Source organism: Cryptotermes secundus, unplaced genomic scaffold (genome assembly GCF_002891405.2).
Source record: "Cryptotermes secundus unplaced genomic scaffold, Csec_1.0 scaffold1428, whole genome shotgun sequence".
Classification (NCBI taxonomy): Eukaryota; Metazoa; Arthropoda; class Insecta; order Blattodea; family Kalotermitidae; genus Cryptotermes; species Cryptotermes secundus.
This window is the reverse complement of record NW_019737416.1, coordinates 272,854-291,108: the sequence shown is the minus strand read 5'-3', so window position 1 is coordinate 291,108 and position 18,255 is coordinate 272,854. Positions and strand designations below refer to the sequence as shown.

The following is an 18,255-nucleotide window of genomic DNA, read 5'->3' as shown; positions in this document are numbered from 1 at the left end:
AAACAACTACATTTCAGAAATTTCTTATGCTTGTGTATTCAGATAAAGGAATCAGCTCTGCTGGATCCCTTGGTAGAGCTAATCCATGCTTTGAGAGTAACGTTTCTCACCTGAAGAAGGAAACAGAATCAATTTCTGAAACTTTGTGGTTGTCAAAACTGTGACGACAAAAAAAAAAAATAACAGCTTTAAGCAATGATTCTCTGGTCATTCAGCCTGCAGCCTATTCACTACAACTTTCTGTGATGCTCTTCTGTTGAACAGAAAATGTTCGCATTCATGGATAAGAACTGTCATGTAAGGTGCACTGATGATCCTTTAAAATAAGAATGAGTATCCCGGTCTCAAGTCGGTGAAACACACAATCATAGTAATTTAAACTTCAGGTACATGTAAGTCTTGGTTCATTTCATGACAATTCTTCAGCTGTGTCAGTTATACAGTGCTGAATGATAGGAAAACTGTGAATGATGAACTGAAAAGTAGTGGTCTTGGCCAACTTCACGAAAATGTCCAAATATTTGTCAGGAGCACAATGATGAAACACCCCAACTGCAATACACAGCGCATGGGCCGAGACTGGTAACTACCATTCTCTGAATATGAATTCCGACATCTGCTCTCTCCCGCAGATATTTGGGAAAAGAAACAAGAAATTAAAGGGTGGGGGGAGAGGAAATAGGTAAAACATTCCAAATATTAACACAAAAAATTATGATCATTTTTAAATGTGTCACAGTCTTTGTGTCACCGCAGACCCCCACACCTCTAGAGTAATATATAAAAAATATTCAAACTAAACAGCTTAAAGTAAATATGTAAGCAAATGCCCACAGATAAAGTGATGAAAGCATGAAGCTGACATTCACCACCTAGTGCCAAGGTTAACAACTGAAAGCATGTATTTTACCAGTGTCATATACACACACAAGGGCTACATTACCATTCACGTTACTTTAGGAGTTCTATAAAATTTTAAAATATCATTACTTTGACTGATATCCTGATTTGATAATTTTCTCTGTAACAAATCACTCTGTGAAACTATATATGTCTTCTCATGTTTCTTCCAGAATTTTCTTCAAAGCTTCATCTAAAACATCTCAAAAATATACGTCATTATAATAAATACATTTTGTTATTAGGGGTTCATAATTCGGATTCATTTAAACTTTGCTCTACATCAAGGCCTCATTTAGAAGTGACTCAAAAGTTGAATCACTTCCCCATAGGTAAAGAAAAGCTAAAGCTATCTCTGTAACAGGCCACAAAGGCCCAAAGGGTTCCCAGACATCAAGGCTCCCACGTTTTATAGACAATCGGCTCACAGATGGCAGAAAGGTTGTCAGCCGTACGCGCTGGCCACTCTTTACTCCCAGGAAGATTCCTGGTACTCATTTCTGTTAAAGGGCTGGGTCGACACCAAAGCCATAATGCAGCTGGAAGGACTAGGTCAATTAAAAGATCCTATGACCTCACCGGGATAAATCCCATGACTTTCCAGCTTGTAGCACGGTGACTCAACCGTGCTACTGTGTCCCAGTGACTTCCACATCACATAAAGAGAGAAAATATGGGTTCTCTTTAGACCAAACTTAGTTAAAAAAAGATATGGTGATGAAAAATAACACAATATATACAACTCTAAAATAAAATGCAGACCCTTCCCTGCATGTAACCTATGTACATCAGTTCCTTTTATTGGAACGACAAAACCTTAACTGCATATAATCTGCGAGAGTTCCATATTTGTCAAGAGCCGCTCCAAGGTATTCAGCCGGCATTCAGTCTTTTGAAGAATTTGCTCTTGCCATTTTGTTCTCCTCAGCACGATCTTCGCATGGCTGATATAGACAAACAAACAAATAAGGCTGTTAACACACTGTTACAATGCTAAAATTACTCTACAAAAAACTACAATGGCAACTTCCCCATATACTTGCGACATATTCAAAATGTCGTCCATTAGACAAATTTAAAAGAAGTTATGTCTGTCCCTAAACATAATTCTATGAAGGCACACAGAGGCATGGAGGTAAGCTCCACATATCATTAACTTTGGCTTTATATAGTAAGTTGTCAGCTTCAATCTACCCACTGTCAAAAACCCTACTATACTCATTTGATAGATTGGGCAAGCCCCAGCTGCACAGCACATAACTGATCACTTTAATGACACATATTGACCATATTTTGAGTATTACCAGACTGAAATATTTCTAAGTAATATTTTTGGCTTCTATCTCTGTTTATCTCCCCATGTGGAGGCAGGCGAGAATGCCTCCACCATAGTCCTGCCTAGCTGTGGAAAGCAATAAAAAGGGAACCCTGTCCTCCTGGATGGGTGGTTAGATGCAAGGCTGACAACCTCGGTCTGTAAAAAAAAAATTACTGCTACGAAACCAAAAGAAGTGAAAATCAGATCAAATCTGGCAGAATCTTTAAGGAAGTCTATGGCTCTTGCCAGTGATGATGATGATGATGACGATATCTGTTCATCACCTTTATTTTCAAATTTTGCTTCCTGCTACTCAAATTCTACCCATATGTCCACTTCACTCTGCTGCTCGCTACAAAATCTGTTCAGTATTTCACCCACACAAGGCACAGAATCTAGCCATCATATAAAAAATACCCGCTAAAAGTAAGAAGCAAACACCAATACAAGATAATGTAAATATTCAGCAGTACTTTAATAATAACTTCTTGGGTAATTCGGACATTTAAAATTATAGTACATCTACCAGACATAGTAGCACTTATAAATATGTAAGTAGAAACTTACTCTCTCTGTCCATCTTTCAGAAGTTTCCGTGCAAGCTGTCTATCGTTTTGCAGATTTTCTTCTATTTTCTTCTGATACTTTTTTATATTATCTCTCTGCTGCTTTCGTTGCTAAAATTAAACATACGAACAAACCATAATGTAATCCAATTTACTTCTATAAAATGCACTTATGAGCAGAAAATTAAGACACGAATAAAAAAATTCAAACTCAAGGTGATTCACACATCACTACTGTTACTGTACAAACATTATACCATAATAATAAAACTTCCAACTTACCAGAAGGGCTTTGTCGTATTCTGTAACCCTACTCCTTGGCGTCTTACATTTACTACACAACATCCCCATTTTAATTGATACAGTTTATATCTAATTAAATTCCTTCTTTTAGAAAAATAGTATTAAATTACACGTTTCTTAATAAAACACAAACAATTCCAAACCAATACTATCTCCTCCACACTTCCAACACTTCGAACTCTTCGAAACGCCTGACCAGGAATGACCGTTAAAAACAGTTGAACAACAGGTGCACTGACTACACACAACTGTAGACGCGTAACTGTAGCATCTACATCAGTGGGTTCCGTAGCTCCATGCTTCATGTGCTGCCACCTATGCGTCCCTCTCAAGAAACAGATCGGTAAATCGCAGGTAGAAGTTAACCATGCTCAGGAAGCGACGGAGCTGGCTGGCGGTCTTTGGTGTTTGGCAGTCCTGAAAATGATTCACTCGCTCTGCGAGAGGTTGGGACCCCATGGCGGACACCTTGTAGCCGAGGAAGGTGACCTCGGGTGCTCGGAAGACGCACTTCGCCGGGTTGATTATGATCCCGTGTTTCTGTGGTTGCTGGAAGAGTTCCCGCAGATGAACCTCGTGCTCCTCTGGTGACCTGGAGAATACGAGGATATCGTCCAGGTACGTGAAACAGAAGTTGAGTCCCCGCATAATGTTGTCCATAAACCGTTGGAAGGTTTGGGCGGCATTGCGCAAGTTGAAGGACACGAAGGGGAACTCGAGCAGGCCGAAAGGAGTGGTAATTACCGTCTGCTGGATGTCGCCGCGGTTGACGGGAATTTGGTTATAAGCTCTCTCCAGGTCAATTTTGGAAAAGACGGAACAGCCGAAAAGCTGGTGGGAGTAGTCGTGGATATGACAGACAGGGTAGCAGTCAGGAATGGTTCGGGAGTTGAACGATCTGTAGTCGCCGCATCGACGCCAACCGTTGTCTTTCTTGGGCATAATGTGTAGTGGCGAGGACCATGAACTCTCTGAACGACGAGCTGTACCAATGCCCCCAACATGGCGTCAAACCCGGCTTTTGCGATAGCGAGTCGGTCCTGTGCCAGTCGCCGTGGTCGGCAGGTTACTGGTGAGCCAGTTACAGTCCTGATGTGGTGGAGGGTGTTGTGTCGTATCTCGCGCTGGACTCCAGCTGGGCGGGTTAAGTCCGGGAACTCTGTGAGGAGGCTGTCGGTCGGTGTGTTGCTGCTGATTTTCTTTACACTGGGGATCAGTGCGTAGGCCGCTGAGGCCGGAATTGACCGTCGTGATCCCGTCCAGGATGCGGTTGTTCCCACAGTCTACCAGGAGACCGAAATGAGACAGGAAGTCCACGCCGATGATAGGATGCGTGATGTCGGCCACCACGAAGCGCCACGCAAAATCTCGGTGTAGGCTCAATTTGAGGCTGAGAGGCAGCCATCCGTATGTGTGGATGGTAGTGCCATTAGCCGCACACAGGTCATAGTTGGTACGTTCCATGCGTCGATGGACGAGCCTGTTGGGGTATACACAGAGGTCCGAACCCGTGTCGACTAGGAACTGCCGTTTGCTGACTCTGTCCGTTATGAAGAGGCGGCCTGTTGTCGTAGCGCAGACATGTGCCACCGATGATGTCTTCTGCGTCAGTTTCCCTGCTGGCGGTAGGAGCAGGGCGGAGTATAGTTTTGTGCCCGAGCGCCGAAGCGGCGGTGGTACCAGCAGATACCGGATGTGGTGTCGCCCAGGGAGGGGGATCTGCTGCCGGGCCGGCGGTTGTTGAAGGCGGGGCGGATACCCTTGGGACTGGAGCCTCTGTCTCTGTTTGTTGTCGGACTCCCCGAAGCAGGGGTGGAGGGAGTCCTGTTCGGTGCTGAGTTCAGCCACTTGGCGGGGAGAGTTCAGCGATCTCTTGCCGAAGTGCGCCGATGTCCGTGGGTTCATCAACGCTAGCGAGCGCTGGATGGACTTCGACCTCGGAGATGCGGTCCTCACAGAGGGCTGCGGCCTCCAAGTTGCTCTTGTCCTGGCCGGCGAGGAAGCTCTGTAAATTTCGGGGCCGCCGGCTGGTCCAGACGCTTCGGATGACGTTATCAGACACGTCTGGTGCGAGACTTTTGAGGTACGTCAGGAATTGGGACGGCTTACGGTCGCCAATTTCCTCGACCGTGCGGAGTTGCCGGATGCGCTGCTCTGGCAATGAGGATAGCCGCCTCACAAGCTCGGTCCTCAGTAGGGTGTAGGGGCCTCGTTCGGGTTGAGAGGTGATGATATCCTCCACCTCTGTGGCGTATCGGTGGTCCAGCTGTGAGATGAGGTGTCAGAACTTTATCCGCTTGCTGTTAATGCCGGCCAAGGTGAATTGCGCCTCGGCCTGGGCGAACCACACGACTGATCTCTCGGGCCAGAACGGCGGAAGCCGCACGGCCATTCTGGGCACTTCTGCTGATGAACTGTCTGCGGTTTCCATGTTCAGTCGGGGTCACTAATGTGGGATAAATATGAATGAAGCGTCCGGCAATGCGATATTCACTACGGAGTGAGTGTTGCCTGAAAGACCGGTGGAAACAGCGTGCTATGTGGGATGTCCCCGACAGAACCAAGTGACTATATCGACGCCCCCACGTACACAATCCTGCACTTCATTCGAAGCGCGGGATTGCTGAGGGGATAATCAAAAGGGGAAGCACAATAGACCACTGTAGGTCGCGGTGCAAGGGTCGAGAAGGCCTACCCCTCATACATTTATTCATTCACACACTACTGAACTGCATTTCAGTGTGATAGTAGATCTGGATATTTGACAACTATAATAATAAAAGGTACAAAAATACAATGAATTGTTAAATTATTATAAGACGAAAGTTATGTAATAAAATATGGTTAATAATATTTCATATTATGATTTCAGTTTTTGCAATCTTGTTATATTCCAGCGGATATATAGTGGTATATTCAAGACTTGTGTACGTAAAGTAATCTGCTTTGAGGTCCGTGGTATGGATGTGGTATTGTTTGACATTAATTGTTTGGCCGATGTCTCATTTTACAGTGTAATTTGTCCGCTTTGGTGGGAATACAGATTGCAACTCACAAAAAAGAAAAATCCTCATTTTTCTTAGGTTAACCATGGCTACCTGTTTCAGTTGTTAGTAATCCGTATTCGGTGGTGTTACGGATTTAGTTATCCGTGCTAAGTATCAAATGACGTCACTTAATCATGGCGTCTGTGTTATTGAGGGAGAATGATGTGCCTGGGTTTTCATTTGAAAATTGCCAAAGGTAATAGGACACTCACTTAATTCTGAATACTTGTGTATAGTGATTTTCACGAGTGTAGTGCGTTGCTTAATAGTGTTATATTAATTTTGGTATAGGAGCAGCAAATATTATTAAAAAACGAACATGCATTGTCATTGCTGCAATTAGTGGTTGACAATCCAGTATTGTTGGTATATAAATGGATCCTTGATAGCGGGGTGTAGGACAAGTTGGAGTAATATACCATGTTTTCCAAGAGGGAGTATGAAATTCATGTTCACCCCTCTCCTGATGGACTTCAAATTTGTAGACAGTTTTGTAGTTTACGAAACTGAGTGGAAGCTATGCCCCATGACATGTCTAAAATAAAGTTGGATGTACCCATACGTATTAATATATATTAATTTCGTGTTGTAGGAATGCCTTTCTTGCAAGTAAGGGATTTCCTGCACCCAGAGCGGTGAAGACAGGGACAACAATCGTCGGAATATTATACAAAGATGGTGTAATCCTTGGAGCTGATACTAGGGCTACAGAGGATACTATTGTATCTGATAAGAACTGTTCCAAAATTCATTATTTATCTGAAAACATATACTGTTGTGGTGCTGGTACAGCAGCTGATACAGAGATGACAACTCAACTGATTTCATCTCAATTAGAACTACATCGACTAAACACAGGAAGAATTGTTCCTGTTGTTACTGCAAACAAAATGCTAATGCAGATGTTGTTCCGTTATCAGGTAAGGGAGACGTATTTCTATACGTTGACTATATTAGTTTCCATGTGACATTACATGATATAAGTAGCAGTAGTGTGTTAAGTAAAAAAACAAACTAGCAAACATTATTTAATAAACAGAACCATAATCTTGCCTGTTGTTTTGTATGGGCGTGAAATTTGGTCACTCACATTAACCCTTCAGTGCTGTACTCCGTGCATGGCACGCCAGCAGCTTCTGTTACACGTCTCTGAAGTTCGTACGTGGTACGCCTAGTGCAGCGCTAAGTTTCATCTCATATTTTGTTGTTTTTCATGTACAGTAATTCTTTTGGTATGAAATTAAAGGGGAAATTTGAGGCTATCATTTCGTATATTCGTTGTCCCCCTTTGAAATTCCTTCGGGACTTGTAATACATTGAATTCTTTGAAAAAGTTTTCTACTTCAACACTTGGTGTGCTTGTTACCATACAAACCTACATCTGCCTTGGGGAATTCTTACGAACTAAATATGTTAGATTGATACTGTGTGTTGTCTTGCATACTGATCAAATGAAAACTCGATTCTCTTGAGGCATATTCTGACCAGTGCTGCTTCTAGATTGGAATTTATAACCACGAGAAGACACATGGAGAATCTGTGACTTTGAGATGTGATGTTGACTTTAGGAAGTGTGTTATGACTGATATATAGCAAACGATAAACAGTTCACTATATGAATGATAACTACTGTAATTCCCCTTTGTTCTATAAATACGCATCATGCAGTCTGGTTAGCCGAGGCCAGTCGCGAGGAATTGAGTGGCCAACTGTGTTGTGTGGAGAATATATTTACTTCAAACCGAATTGGAACAAAGTTTTATCAGATTCGGAATTAGACACTGAAAATGGATGTTTGTGCTTTTCTCGATTCTGTGGTAAATGACAGAATCGAGGAATGCACAAACATCCATTGGGAGAATATGCAAAACTATAAGGACAAAAGAAAATTTCTGAATGTGATGTTAATATGCAGGAATAACACAAGGAAAAGAATAGATCAGTTGTCAATCAGAATTCAGTTAATTGATGGACTCTGTGAATATAGAGATGAAAGGATTCTGACGATGGTGTATGCTGTACAGAACTATTAGGCTTATTTTGGACTCTATCCATCATCTGGTATATAGAAGACAGAAAACCACAATGTTTCAGAGACTGGATATGTCTCTGTCCTCAGGTGGATGGGGCAGGATAAACCTACTCAGTTGGGCCCATTAGAAGGAATTAGTCTCAATCACTGGATCTGGTCTCTGAAACGTGGTTTTTTGTCTTCTATGTACCAGGTGATGATATATAATAAGCCTAATAGTTCTGTGAAATATGCTAATGCTGTAGAACACAAAGTCCTGTGTCGACATTCGTCAGACAAAACAGTGCCCAATTTAAGAGAAAGAGATTTTATAAGCAAGATTCCACCAACTGTGAAGAAATCAAAACCACAGAAACTGTATTGTGTGTCAAAAACTGTGTACTGGTGTGATGCGGGACCCTGTATGGAATGTTTTCATGACTAACACACACAGCTAAATTTTTAAGGCAATATGATACTATTATTTCTAATTTTTATAGGTTTACTGTGTCAGAAAAATAATTTTAAAGCACTGTGGATCAATACACTGATTCTATATACATTTCTTAACTTCGTGCGAAAATTAGAAAACCAAAACTCCAGTTTTTCCCATTTATTACACTTTAAGTGAAATGTTGCATTTACCGTTTCAAATACCCTCCGTCCCAAGGAGTGAGCAGGAATTAAATGTCCTGCATCATTGAAGGGTTAAGGGAACAGTTTGCTGAGAATATTTGGACCCAAGAGAAAGGAAGTCATGGCTAGAGGAAGTTGCATGATGAAGAGCTTCATAATTTGTACTCAGTGCCAAACATTATTAGGGTAATTAAGTTAGGGTAGATGGGTTGAGCAGGTCTTGTATGTATGGGAGAGAAGTTTTGTTCATAAAGCTCAAAGGGAGGGACTGCTTGGAAGATCTAGATTAGGACTTACAGTCATCTTTCTAGAGGGGAAGGTATCACATCAATGATGAGTCCATCCTCCAGTATTCTGCAGAACATATTTCAGAAACTGGATGTTACAATCTTCATGTGAAGGGTGCAAGGCACCTACTCTGTTGGATCCAGGAGAAAGACCTAGGCTCAGTTACTGGACATGTTGAGTCGGTTGGTTGGATAAATTGATACTGACCCATGCCAACAACCGTTCTTGGTGTCAGGTCCCATGGGAGCAAGTTTAACTACATCAGGTTCTTCAGTGGAAGATAAAGAAAACTTTATATTAAGTTGTGTGGAAATATATATGAAGTCATTAAACTAAGATGGAAAAGGAAATTAAAATAAGTACATCAAACTGAACCACCAACTAAATACAGAAGCACCAATACAGAGGAAAATCAAAGTTTTACTGCTATACAGTATTTGCCTGCCACTAGCACCATCTGTGGAATTGATATAGAATCACAGTACAGAAATCATAGATACCCATGAAGAGGCTGTCAGGTCCCTAAGTTGCCAACCTCCTTGATGATAAGGGGAATCCATAAGGAATTTTGAAACTGGATTGGTTGTTTGGATTCATTATACATGCCATATAGGTAGATTCCTTGTATTCCCTACACCTGCCAGTACTTTCAGTTTCCAAAATTCCAGCATAATCCTAGCCTGTCCTCTGACATTCTTCAGAGGCATGCTGTGCCAGATGGAAGATTAGATGTTTGTTGGAGAAGTTGAAGTCATGGCCCAAACATGGCTAGAAAGGTGTTGAAAGCCGCAGTCTTTGAAACTCAGCAAAGATATTAGGATTCTACAGGCAGACAAAGAAAATTACACTTTGGCATTGAATGAATCTGAGTACAAGGACAAGTTAACAGTTAGTGCAAGTGTAGGAGATATGAACTACTGCTCAAAGATTCTATAGCTAAAATAGGAACATTGGTGTATTGAATGGTTGTGTATTTAGAGTGGTTTTGGCAATTTATTTGGTGTAAAAGTATGTTTATCCCATTACATTTCTACAAAGGATATAATATTTTTGCAAGTATTTTGAAGCCTGCATTTTTAAGACAACCTGCTTGAGAAGTCTATAATTCTTGGTCCTTTGAAAAATTTAAAAGGGCTCTTTTGAGATTGAGATGACTTCAAAACTGCTATAGGATTTGTCTTGCAAATGTGAAAATGGTCCCCAACTGGCAGATGTTTAGTGAAGGCCTTTTCCCCATCTAAGGTCTCAAGATTTGTAGACCACATGTGTTATTGCCATGAATCATGACACAAAATCCTACCACGTACCAAGAGAAAAGGTTAAAGATCACACATAAAAATTATGTATAAATGAGGAGACTATTTCAGTAGATATTCTATTACTAGCATGTTTTTTTTCAGTTACTTTGTTTGCTTTAGGGCTACATAGGAGCTGCTCTTGTCCTGGGTGGAGTTGACAACACTGGTCCACATCTGTACTGTATCTACCCACATGGATCATCTGATAAACTGCCCTATACCACTATGGGCTCTGGTTCTCTTGCTGCAATGGCTGTGTTCGAGTCCAGGTGGAAGCCAAATATGAATGTAAATCCTCAGTCACTTTTTGTCATTTGTAGGTAAAGAGAGTAGGGTAAACATGGTACTGAACCTTTGGGTTCCATGATAGGTGAGGAATTTATCGACTAGTTGAGCAATTACTAGCTTTTCAAGAATTCTCCTTTATGGAGATAGGTAAAAGGTGTTCTGCAGTGCCCACTGTTCCATTTAAGCTGAAGTGATAAGCAAATGAAACATGACAGGAATTTTACTATTTTGATACTAAATTAAATGCTCAGGAAATGCTAACATCTTTATTGTATTGTGTTTAACTAATCTGTCAGACTCTTGAGGTCTAAACCCTACCTCACCAAAATGACTAGGACAACACAGAAAACAGATGTATTTCTTGCAAAGAAAATAAATGTTAGAAAAGAAAAAGTTCATTGATATAGGGAACAGTTAAGGGATGTTAACAGTAAAGTTGACGAGGGAATATGTATGTAATTAAATGCAGTTTCTGTTGTGTTTGTTACAGACACAACAGATGCTAACATCTTTATTGTATTGTGTTTAACTAATCTGTCAGACTCTTGAGGTCTAAACCCTACCTCACCAAAATGACTAGGACAACACAGAAAACAGATGTATTTCTTGCAAAGAAAATAAATGTTAGAAAAGAAAAAGTTCATTGATATAGGGAACAGTTAAGGGATGTTAACAGTAAAGTTGACGAGGGAATATGTATGTAATTAAATGCAGTTTCTGTTGTGTTTGTTACAGACACTTAGCCCCCAACAAAAGTAATCCTAGGTAAATTTTGTAACTGCCTTTATAAGGTTCCAACATGGTACGGCAATTTCTGTCAAGAGAGTATGATTTACCATCTACTTCAGACTTACTAGTCTTTATCTTTGGTAATGCAAGTGTTGGAACTGCTCAGCTGTATTAATTACAGGAGGAGGAGGGTAAACAGCTGGTTAGGAATGCTGTTGCAGCAGGTATCTTCAATGATCTTGGATCAGGCAGCAATGTGGACATCTGTGTTATCCGTAAAGGCTCTGTGGATTACCTCCGGCCTTTTGATGAAGCAAATATCAAGGGAAAGAGGTTAGTTTTTATTAATGGGTGCATGGTCGTCATGCGAATGAGTATTGATCTCAACTCATCCATCTCAGGAGGTTCTTACCAATGTCTGACCATTCTGTGAACTGACAGTACCCCTGAAATCTGAATATGTGTTGAGTAAAATGCATACCAGGAAGAATTATGTTGCTTATTTTCTGTCTGTGCTTCCATCTATACAGAGAAACTAGCAGAATTATAGATTAGTAATTGTACAACTTCAGGGGCTTTGTCTTAAGCTTGTGGAAGCATATGATATATAATATGTAGGAACTATGCTATTGTCAGCACAACAAATATTTCAGTTATTACATTAGATGTTTATTACTGCAACATGTTTCGGTCATACATGACCATCATCAGGCAGGAATATGTATAGTTATTGAAATACCAATACGGATCCTTATCGGTGCAACGCGTCGTATTGAATATTAACATAAAAACTTTGCCTCAGATTGGAGTATAGTTAAAATAGCAAATACATGATTAAAAATAAAAAGATAGAAACAATTAAGGGTATACTATTATATAAAATGTTGAGATATTAAAAAATATTAAACGTATATTAGAAGTATATAAAGTATATTAAAAGGTATTAAAAATATATGTCTGTATGCCAACTAAAATATTTTATTTTAAGGGTATATCATGGTACAATGTAGAAATTGGGCATGTATGTTGCGTAGATCTTGTTGCCAAGATTCTATGTAATAAGCCCGGTACGTTTTTCAATGATGTGCAAATTTGGTGGTATGTGGGTATTTGGTATGGTATTCCCACACTATGTATCATATATATGAAACGTGTAATGTGGCATATGTTTCATTTCTGGGTATACAGGGTGTTTCACGACTTTAGGGCCTAACTGCAGGAGGCGATTTCCTAGGTCTTTGTGATCAAAAAAGTTCACATAAACATGTGTCCGATTTTGGACGATTACGAAGTTATGACCGTTTTAAACTCAGAATAGAAAGCAACGATTACTGTCCATAATTGGACACATCTTTATATGAACTTTTTTGATCACAAAGACCTAGAAAATCACCTCCTGCAGTTATGCCCTAAAGTCGTGAAACACCCTGTATACATGTTCGGTGTGTACAGTGGGTTCTACACTGTGCGGTTGTTTGACGTAGATTGTGGAAGCAGAATGTTTTGTCATGGATGAAAGATTGTAGAGAACCAACCTATATCTGTTGCACAAAAACAAATACAGTATTATTAATTTACTTCACTAATATTACTGCAAATGTTTGGTTTTATGAAAAAATCAGGAAAACAGACCAGTTACAGAGATTATGAGTATTTGCAGTAGCTAATAGATGTTAACTGGTGAGTGATACATCACCAGTTGTATTTTGAAAACAAAAACTATAAGCTTATAAATAGGCAACAGTTAAATAAGAAAAGCAGAAGTAGGCAGCAGTAGATATGGTGTGGTGGTAATTATAAAGATGTAAAATTATTAAAAATGCTCCACATTTTGTATATAGAATAGAAATTTGTCATAAGTATTCATGAGACCATTGAAAGTTTTTTTAAGCGTGATGAGAAGTCAAAGTTCATACTTTTAATGAATACCTGCTTCAACATGCAATAAAAATATCTATCCCATATACAGGCCAAACAGGTTGGTTTAGGGGTAACATTAGACCTGTATGTGGTACTCAGCTGAGAAATGGACCAGGAAACAAACTCCTGTCAGGTGTTCTGTGTGTTCCTCAGTCCCTCCAAGAAAATGCTTGGATAGTACATCAATCAGGCAACATGCACTTCTTTCCAATTCATCAGACATCCTATCATCACACTCTCAATAGTGATAGCGCCATTAAATAACTTATTAAAAATTGATTACACACAGAATTTTGGAGTATTTTAAGTCTTTATTATGTCACACTACATTTACTACCACCTTAAGATAATCTGCTTTTCTTAACTGTCATCTGTTTACACAATTATATTTTTTCAACATTGTAAATTTGCTGACAGATGCAACATAGGTAACATCTGTTAGACACTGTAGATAGTTGTAATGTTTGTAATTGTAGTGTGTTATTGATTATATACCCAATGATTATTGTAAAATTGAAACATGCAGTGGTTAAGTATTAATGAAGTAAATTATTATTATATTTATTCTTTTGCGACAGATATACACATTGAAATTCGTGTCATATTCATACAAACAGGCTGCGGCTTATTAAAGAAATAAGGGGAGGATTGTTAGTCTGACCCACAGTCTCCAGTGTGGAAGGCCACACCTTCTCAGCTGTCTACATCTTTTTCTAACTATGAGTATTATCAGGCATTGTCAGTATATGTAACCCATCTACTCTGGCTCTAACACAAGAATGTCTGATGCTGTACTGGGAAGGGACCGACTTAAAGTGGAAAGTTAGATGATGCTAAAATGCAGACACTGGAATTTTAGTCTGATTAATGTATCATACGTTCAAAATTATGCACCTTTTTATTTAAAAATTCATGTCTGAAACGTGTGTAAAATATATCATGAAGATTATTTGTGTACATGTAATGTATATATATATGGAAAAAAACTCTGATTTAGTGTGTTTTATTCATTTATCATAAAAATTTATCTCACTAATTTCTTACAAGGGATATAATTAATTATAGGCCTTTTCCTCCTTAAAAAATTTGTATTTCTTGGTCCCTTGTAAACTTGAATCCAGTGGACTACATTTATTTGTGATGGGTAAATGTTACAGCTTCCTAGATGTAGGCAGACATTGGTTTTATTTTTAATTCTTTTAGATAAGACTTGTACAAATGTTGCAACTGCCAAACTCTTGCAGATACCTGTACTGTTAGTTCCTCGGAACTCTAGCTGTGGTAGAGGGGTCATACCATCTCTCGTGGAGCTGGGGGGACATTCTTATCAGCTTATATCAGCGTGGGTACCACCAGTTTGGAATGTAGCGTCTTGGAGTGTGGTCACGTGTATAGTATGTTGTGTTGCTTGTTAGTTGGTCTCCATAGAGAATGTTTTCTGCTCGGGGAGTAGCTGTGAACGTCACCACAGCAAGCATACAGCTTTGCGTGCTCCACAACAGTGTTTACCTTTCCGCGTGGCTAAATTTACGAGGCACTAACTATATGAATTTTGGATCAATAGATTCCTTGACAAGACCTACTGCTGGACACAAAATTACACACACACACACACACACACACACACACACACACACACACACACACACACACACACACACACACACACACACACACACACACACACACACACACACACACACACACACACACACACACACACACACACACACACACACACACACACACACACACACACACACACACACACACACACACACACACACACACACACACACACACACACACACACACACACACACACACACACACACACACACACACACACACACACACACACACACACACACACACACACACACACACACACACACACACACACACACACACACACACACACACACACACACACACACACACACACACACACACACACACACACACACACACACACACACACACACACACACACACACACACACACACACACACACACACACACACACACACACACACACACACACACACACACACACACACACACACACACACACACACACACACACACACACACACACACACACACACACACACACACACACACACACACACACACACACACACACACACACACACACACACACACACACACACACACACACACACACACACACACACACACACACACACACACACACACACACACACACACACACACACACACACACACACACACACACACACACACACACACACACACACACACACACACACACACACACACACACACACACACACACACACACACACACACACACACACACACACACACACACACACACACACACACACACACACACACACACACACACACACACACACACACACACACACACACACACACACACACACACACACACACACACACACACACACACACACACACACACATATATATATATAACTTTTTAAATAATAGAGATATTTACATATTTGTGGACAGAAGGCACACTGCATTAAAAATTGTGCATAATTTCCTTAATGATTATTAATTATACTGAAAGTTTGGGAAAACTTTTACTTCATGGATACCTACTTGTAAAATAAAAATCATGGACATATGTTATGACATGGTTGATGGCATTAATCCCTTGTTTGTTGACTGTGCAAATGACTTATCATATGGAGTAGTTACACAGTGACTGCCACTCAGAACAGTTGCTGTAATCGTGATGTTGCTACATTTGAACTCTGCATTCATCATACCAGCAGCTTGGAAACAGAATGGCCAGACATTAAGGGACAGAAACATTGTAATTTCTTAAATTTGTATTTCAGGCAAGCATCATACCATTACAAGAGAGGTACTACAGCCATATTAACCAGCAAGACTGTGCCTATAGATATTGAAGAGGTGTCAGTACGCACAATTGAGCCAGCTGAATCAATGGACATATCCACTTAATCTTGAGATCATAGAAGAAACAGAATTACTAATTCTTTGCTATGGGATGTATCTCTCTCTCTTTGAGGCATTTGACCACTTAATAAAGCTCTTCACAAATTACTGTGTTGTTTCACTAGCCATTCTAATATTTAATTTATTCCTCCTCCTCCCCCCTCCCAAAACACAGGGAAATTCCCATTCAAGGTTTCTTGCAAGAGCAGGAGATATTGAACACTAAAGCATCAATTCTGTGTCAAAACAATACAGATCATACACTCACCCCCCTGAGAATTCAATATTGTAACGTGTTTCGTTACTGAAGACACTGTTCAGATTGTTAACTGGTTTATTTAACAACCTACAAGTATCTGCTACAATTAATTACAACCTGTTGCAGGGTTTCACACTTTATAACCCTATTCGCAAATTTCTTCACACTGTCACGATTCACTCGTTACAGCTAAACTCGGTGACTACCACAATTCAATTCAATTCAATTCAACTCGTACCTCTCCGCTGGCTAGATTCCAACTCAAATCGTAGGCTGCTGTCTTGAGAACTTGTAACTAACTGTCTTTGGTGGCGGCTATGATTTAACTGGCTTCGTGGACAGTGTAGTTCTGTAATGGGTACCGCTGTTGCCTGACACCATGTTACGTCACCGCGAGGAGAAGGGTGGGGTGTTGACTTGTCTATTACCATAGTAACGACAGCGTTGCGATGCCGCCACGTACTGCTGGGGTGGGAGGGGTTGTCCTCCATTGTGCAACATGTCACAATATTTTTTTGTGAGAGTAGCCCAAATGGAGGTCAGTATTCATGCAAAATCTTACTCCTTTATAGCCACTAGATTTTGGACAGCCAAAGCTTTCAAAATCATGTCATGATGCTTTTTATATGATGACTCATGCCAAAAAAATTGAGACAGCCCATTTTATACCATATTTTAGTTTATTTTTTGGTACAAACCTAAAAAAACATTTTAAGCAACAAGGTCAAAGGTCAAACTCTAAGCCTTCACTAATATTACTGTGCTGAATATACAGGTGCAATATGTCACACTAAAGGGCAGTTTATTAGCTCTGAAATGAACATAAAATGGGCTCTGACTCAATTAGGGCAGAAGTCGTGCCACTTTTCTAAGAAAACTTGTGCATAAGAAACACGCTTCTGCAAACTCAGGAAAATTCTAGCGATTATAAAACAATAACATTTGGCAAGAATATTTATCTCCACTGGGAATAAAATTACCAAAAATCATTCATTTCTGAGGTTAATGGGTTGTAAATGTCTCTCTTCTGTTTTGATTTGGTGTGGAATGACTGAAGTGAAGAAAATCTTAAATGAAAGAAATATGAAATTGAGATTACTGATGTGGGATCATTGAAAGTCAGTGTTAAATGAGGGAAAACCTTAAATCAAGGAACATTTAAACAGGCTTTCCACTGTATTCAAATCCTGTAGGTTTTCTGCCTGTATTATGTGGTCAAGCAAATCTACACTTATGTGAATAGTGTGTGAACTGTTCAACCTGGAGTTCATTGTCTAGTGTTTCTATGGATAATGATGGATTTGAACTAAAACTTGGGATAACGTTTAGTAGACAGAACTTTTTATGCCTACTCATCTGTACCAACTGTCAATTTTGCACCGGTATACATGGCAGAGCTTATTCTATATAGTAGTACAGCTTTCAGCTTAACTGGTGGACTTGATAGGATATCCTGATAGAATTTTGTGTTTTTTTTTACTCCCTCCAGGAAAATGCTAGGAGAGTTCCTCAAATTAAGTCATCACCACTTTTGACATTCTGTCCAGTTCAGTATTCACTAATCATCCTAGCATTTAACACTATAATCTGAGCTACTGAAAACATCATTAAATAAACCAAGTATATAGGAAAATAAGCTATGAGAATTTGTTCAATATTTTTAGTGCTCATCTTGCAGTGTTTGTGGGAGTGAATTTGTGACATGTTCTTTA

The 18,255-nt window shown here is 39.9% G+C and overlaps 2 protein-coding genes across 2 annotated transcripts; one reads left to right on the top strand and one right to left on the bottom strand.

The window, feature by feature from the left end:
• Nucleotides 1-1,393: 1,393 nt before the first annotated feature.
• On the bottom strand, nucleotides 1,394-3,396 carry LOC111870436 (charged multivesicular body protein 6-B). Its single transcript, XM_023862737.2, has 3 exons — nucleotides 3,067-3,396; nucleotides 2,786-2,895; nucleotides 1,394-1,844 (listed from the first exon to the last, which is right to left on the bottom strand). Exons 1-3 carry the CDS (start codon nucleotides 3,133-3,135, stop codon nucleotides 1,718-1,720), a joined length of 306 nt encoding a protein of 101 aa, XP_023718505.1. The 5' UTR covers nucleotides 3,136-3,396; the 3' UTR covers nucleotides 1,394-1,717.
• Nucleotides 3,397-6,232: 2,836 nt separating this feature from the next.
• On the top strand, nucleotides 6,233-16,392 carry LOC111870434 (proteasome subunit beta type-7). The gene is made up of 5 exons (XM_023862734.2): nucleotides 6,233-6,330; nucleotides 6,727-7,054; nucleotides 10,488-10,655; nucleotides 11,566-11,717; nucleotides 16,164-16,392. The coding sequence occupies exons 1-5, from the start codon at nucleotides 6,269-6,271 to the stop codon at nucleotides 16,288-16,290; spliced, it is 837 nt and encodes a 278-aa protein (XP_023718502.1). The 5' UTR covers nucleotides 6,233-6,268; the 3' UTR covers nucleotides 16,291-16,392.
• The last annotated feature ends 1,863 nt before the right edge of the window (nucleotides 16,393-18,255 follow it).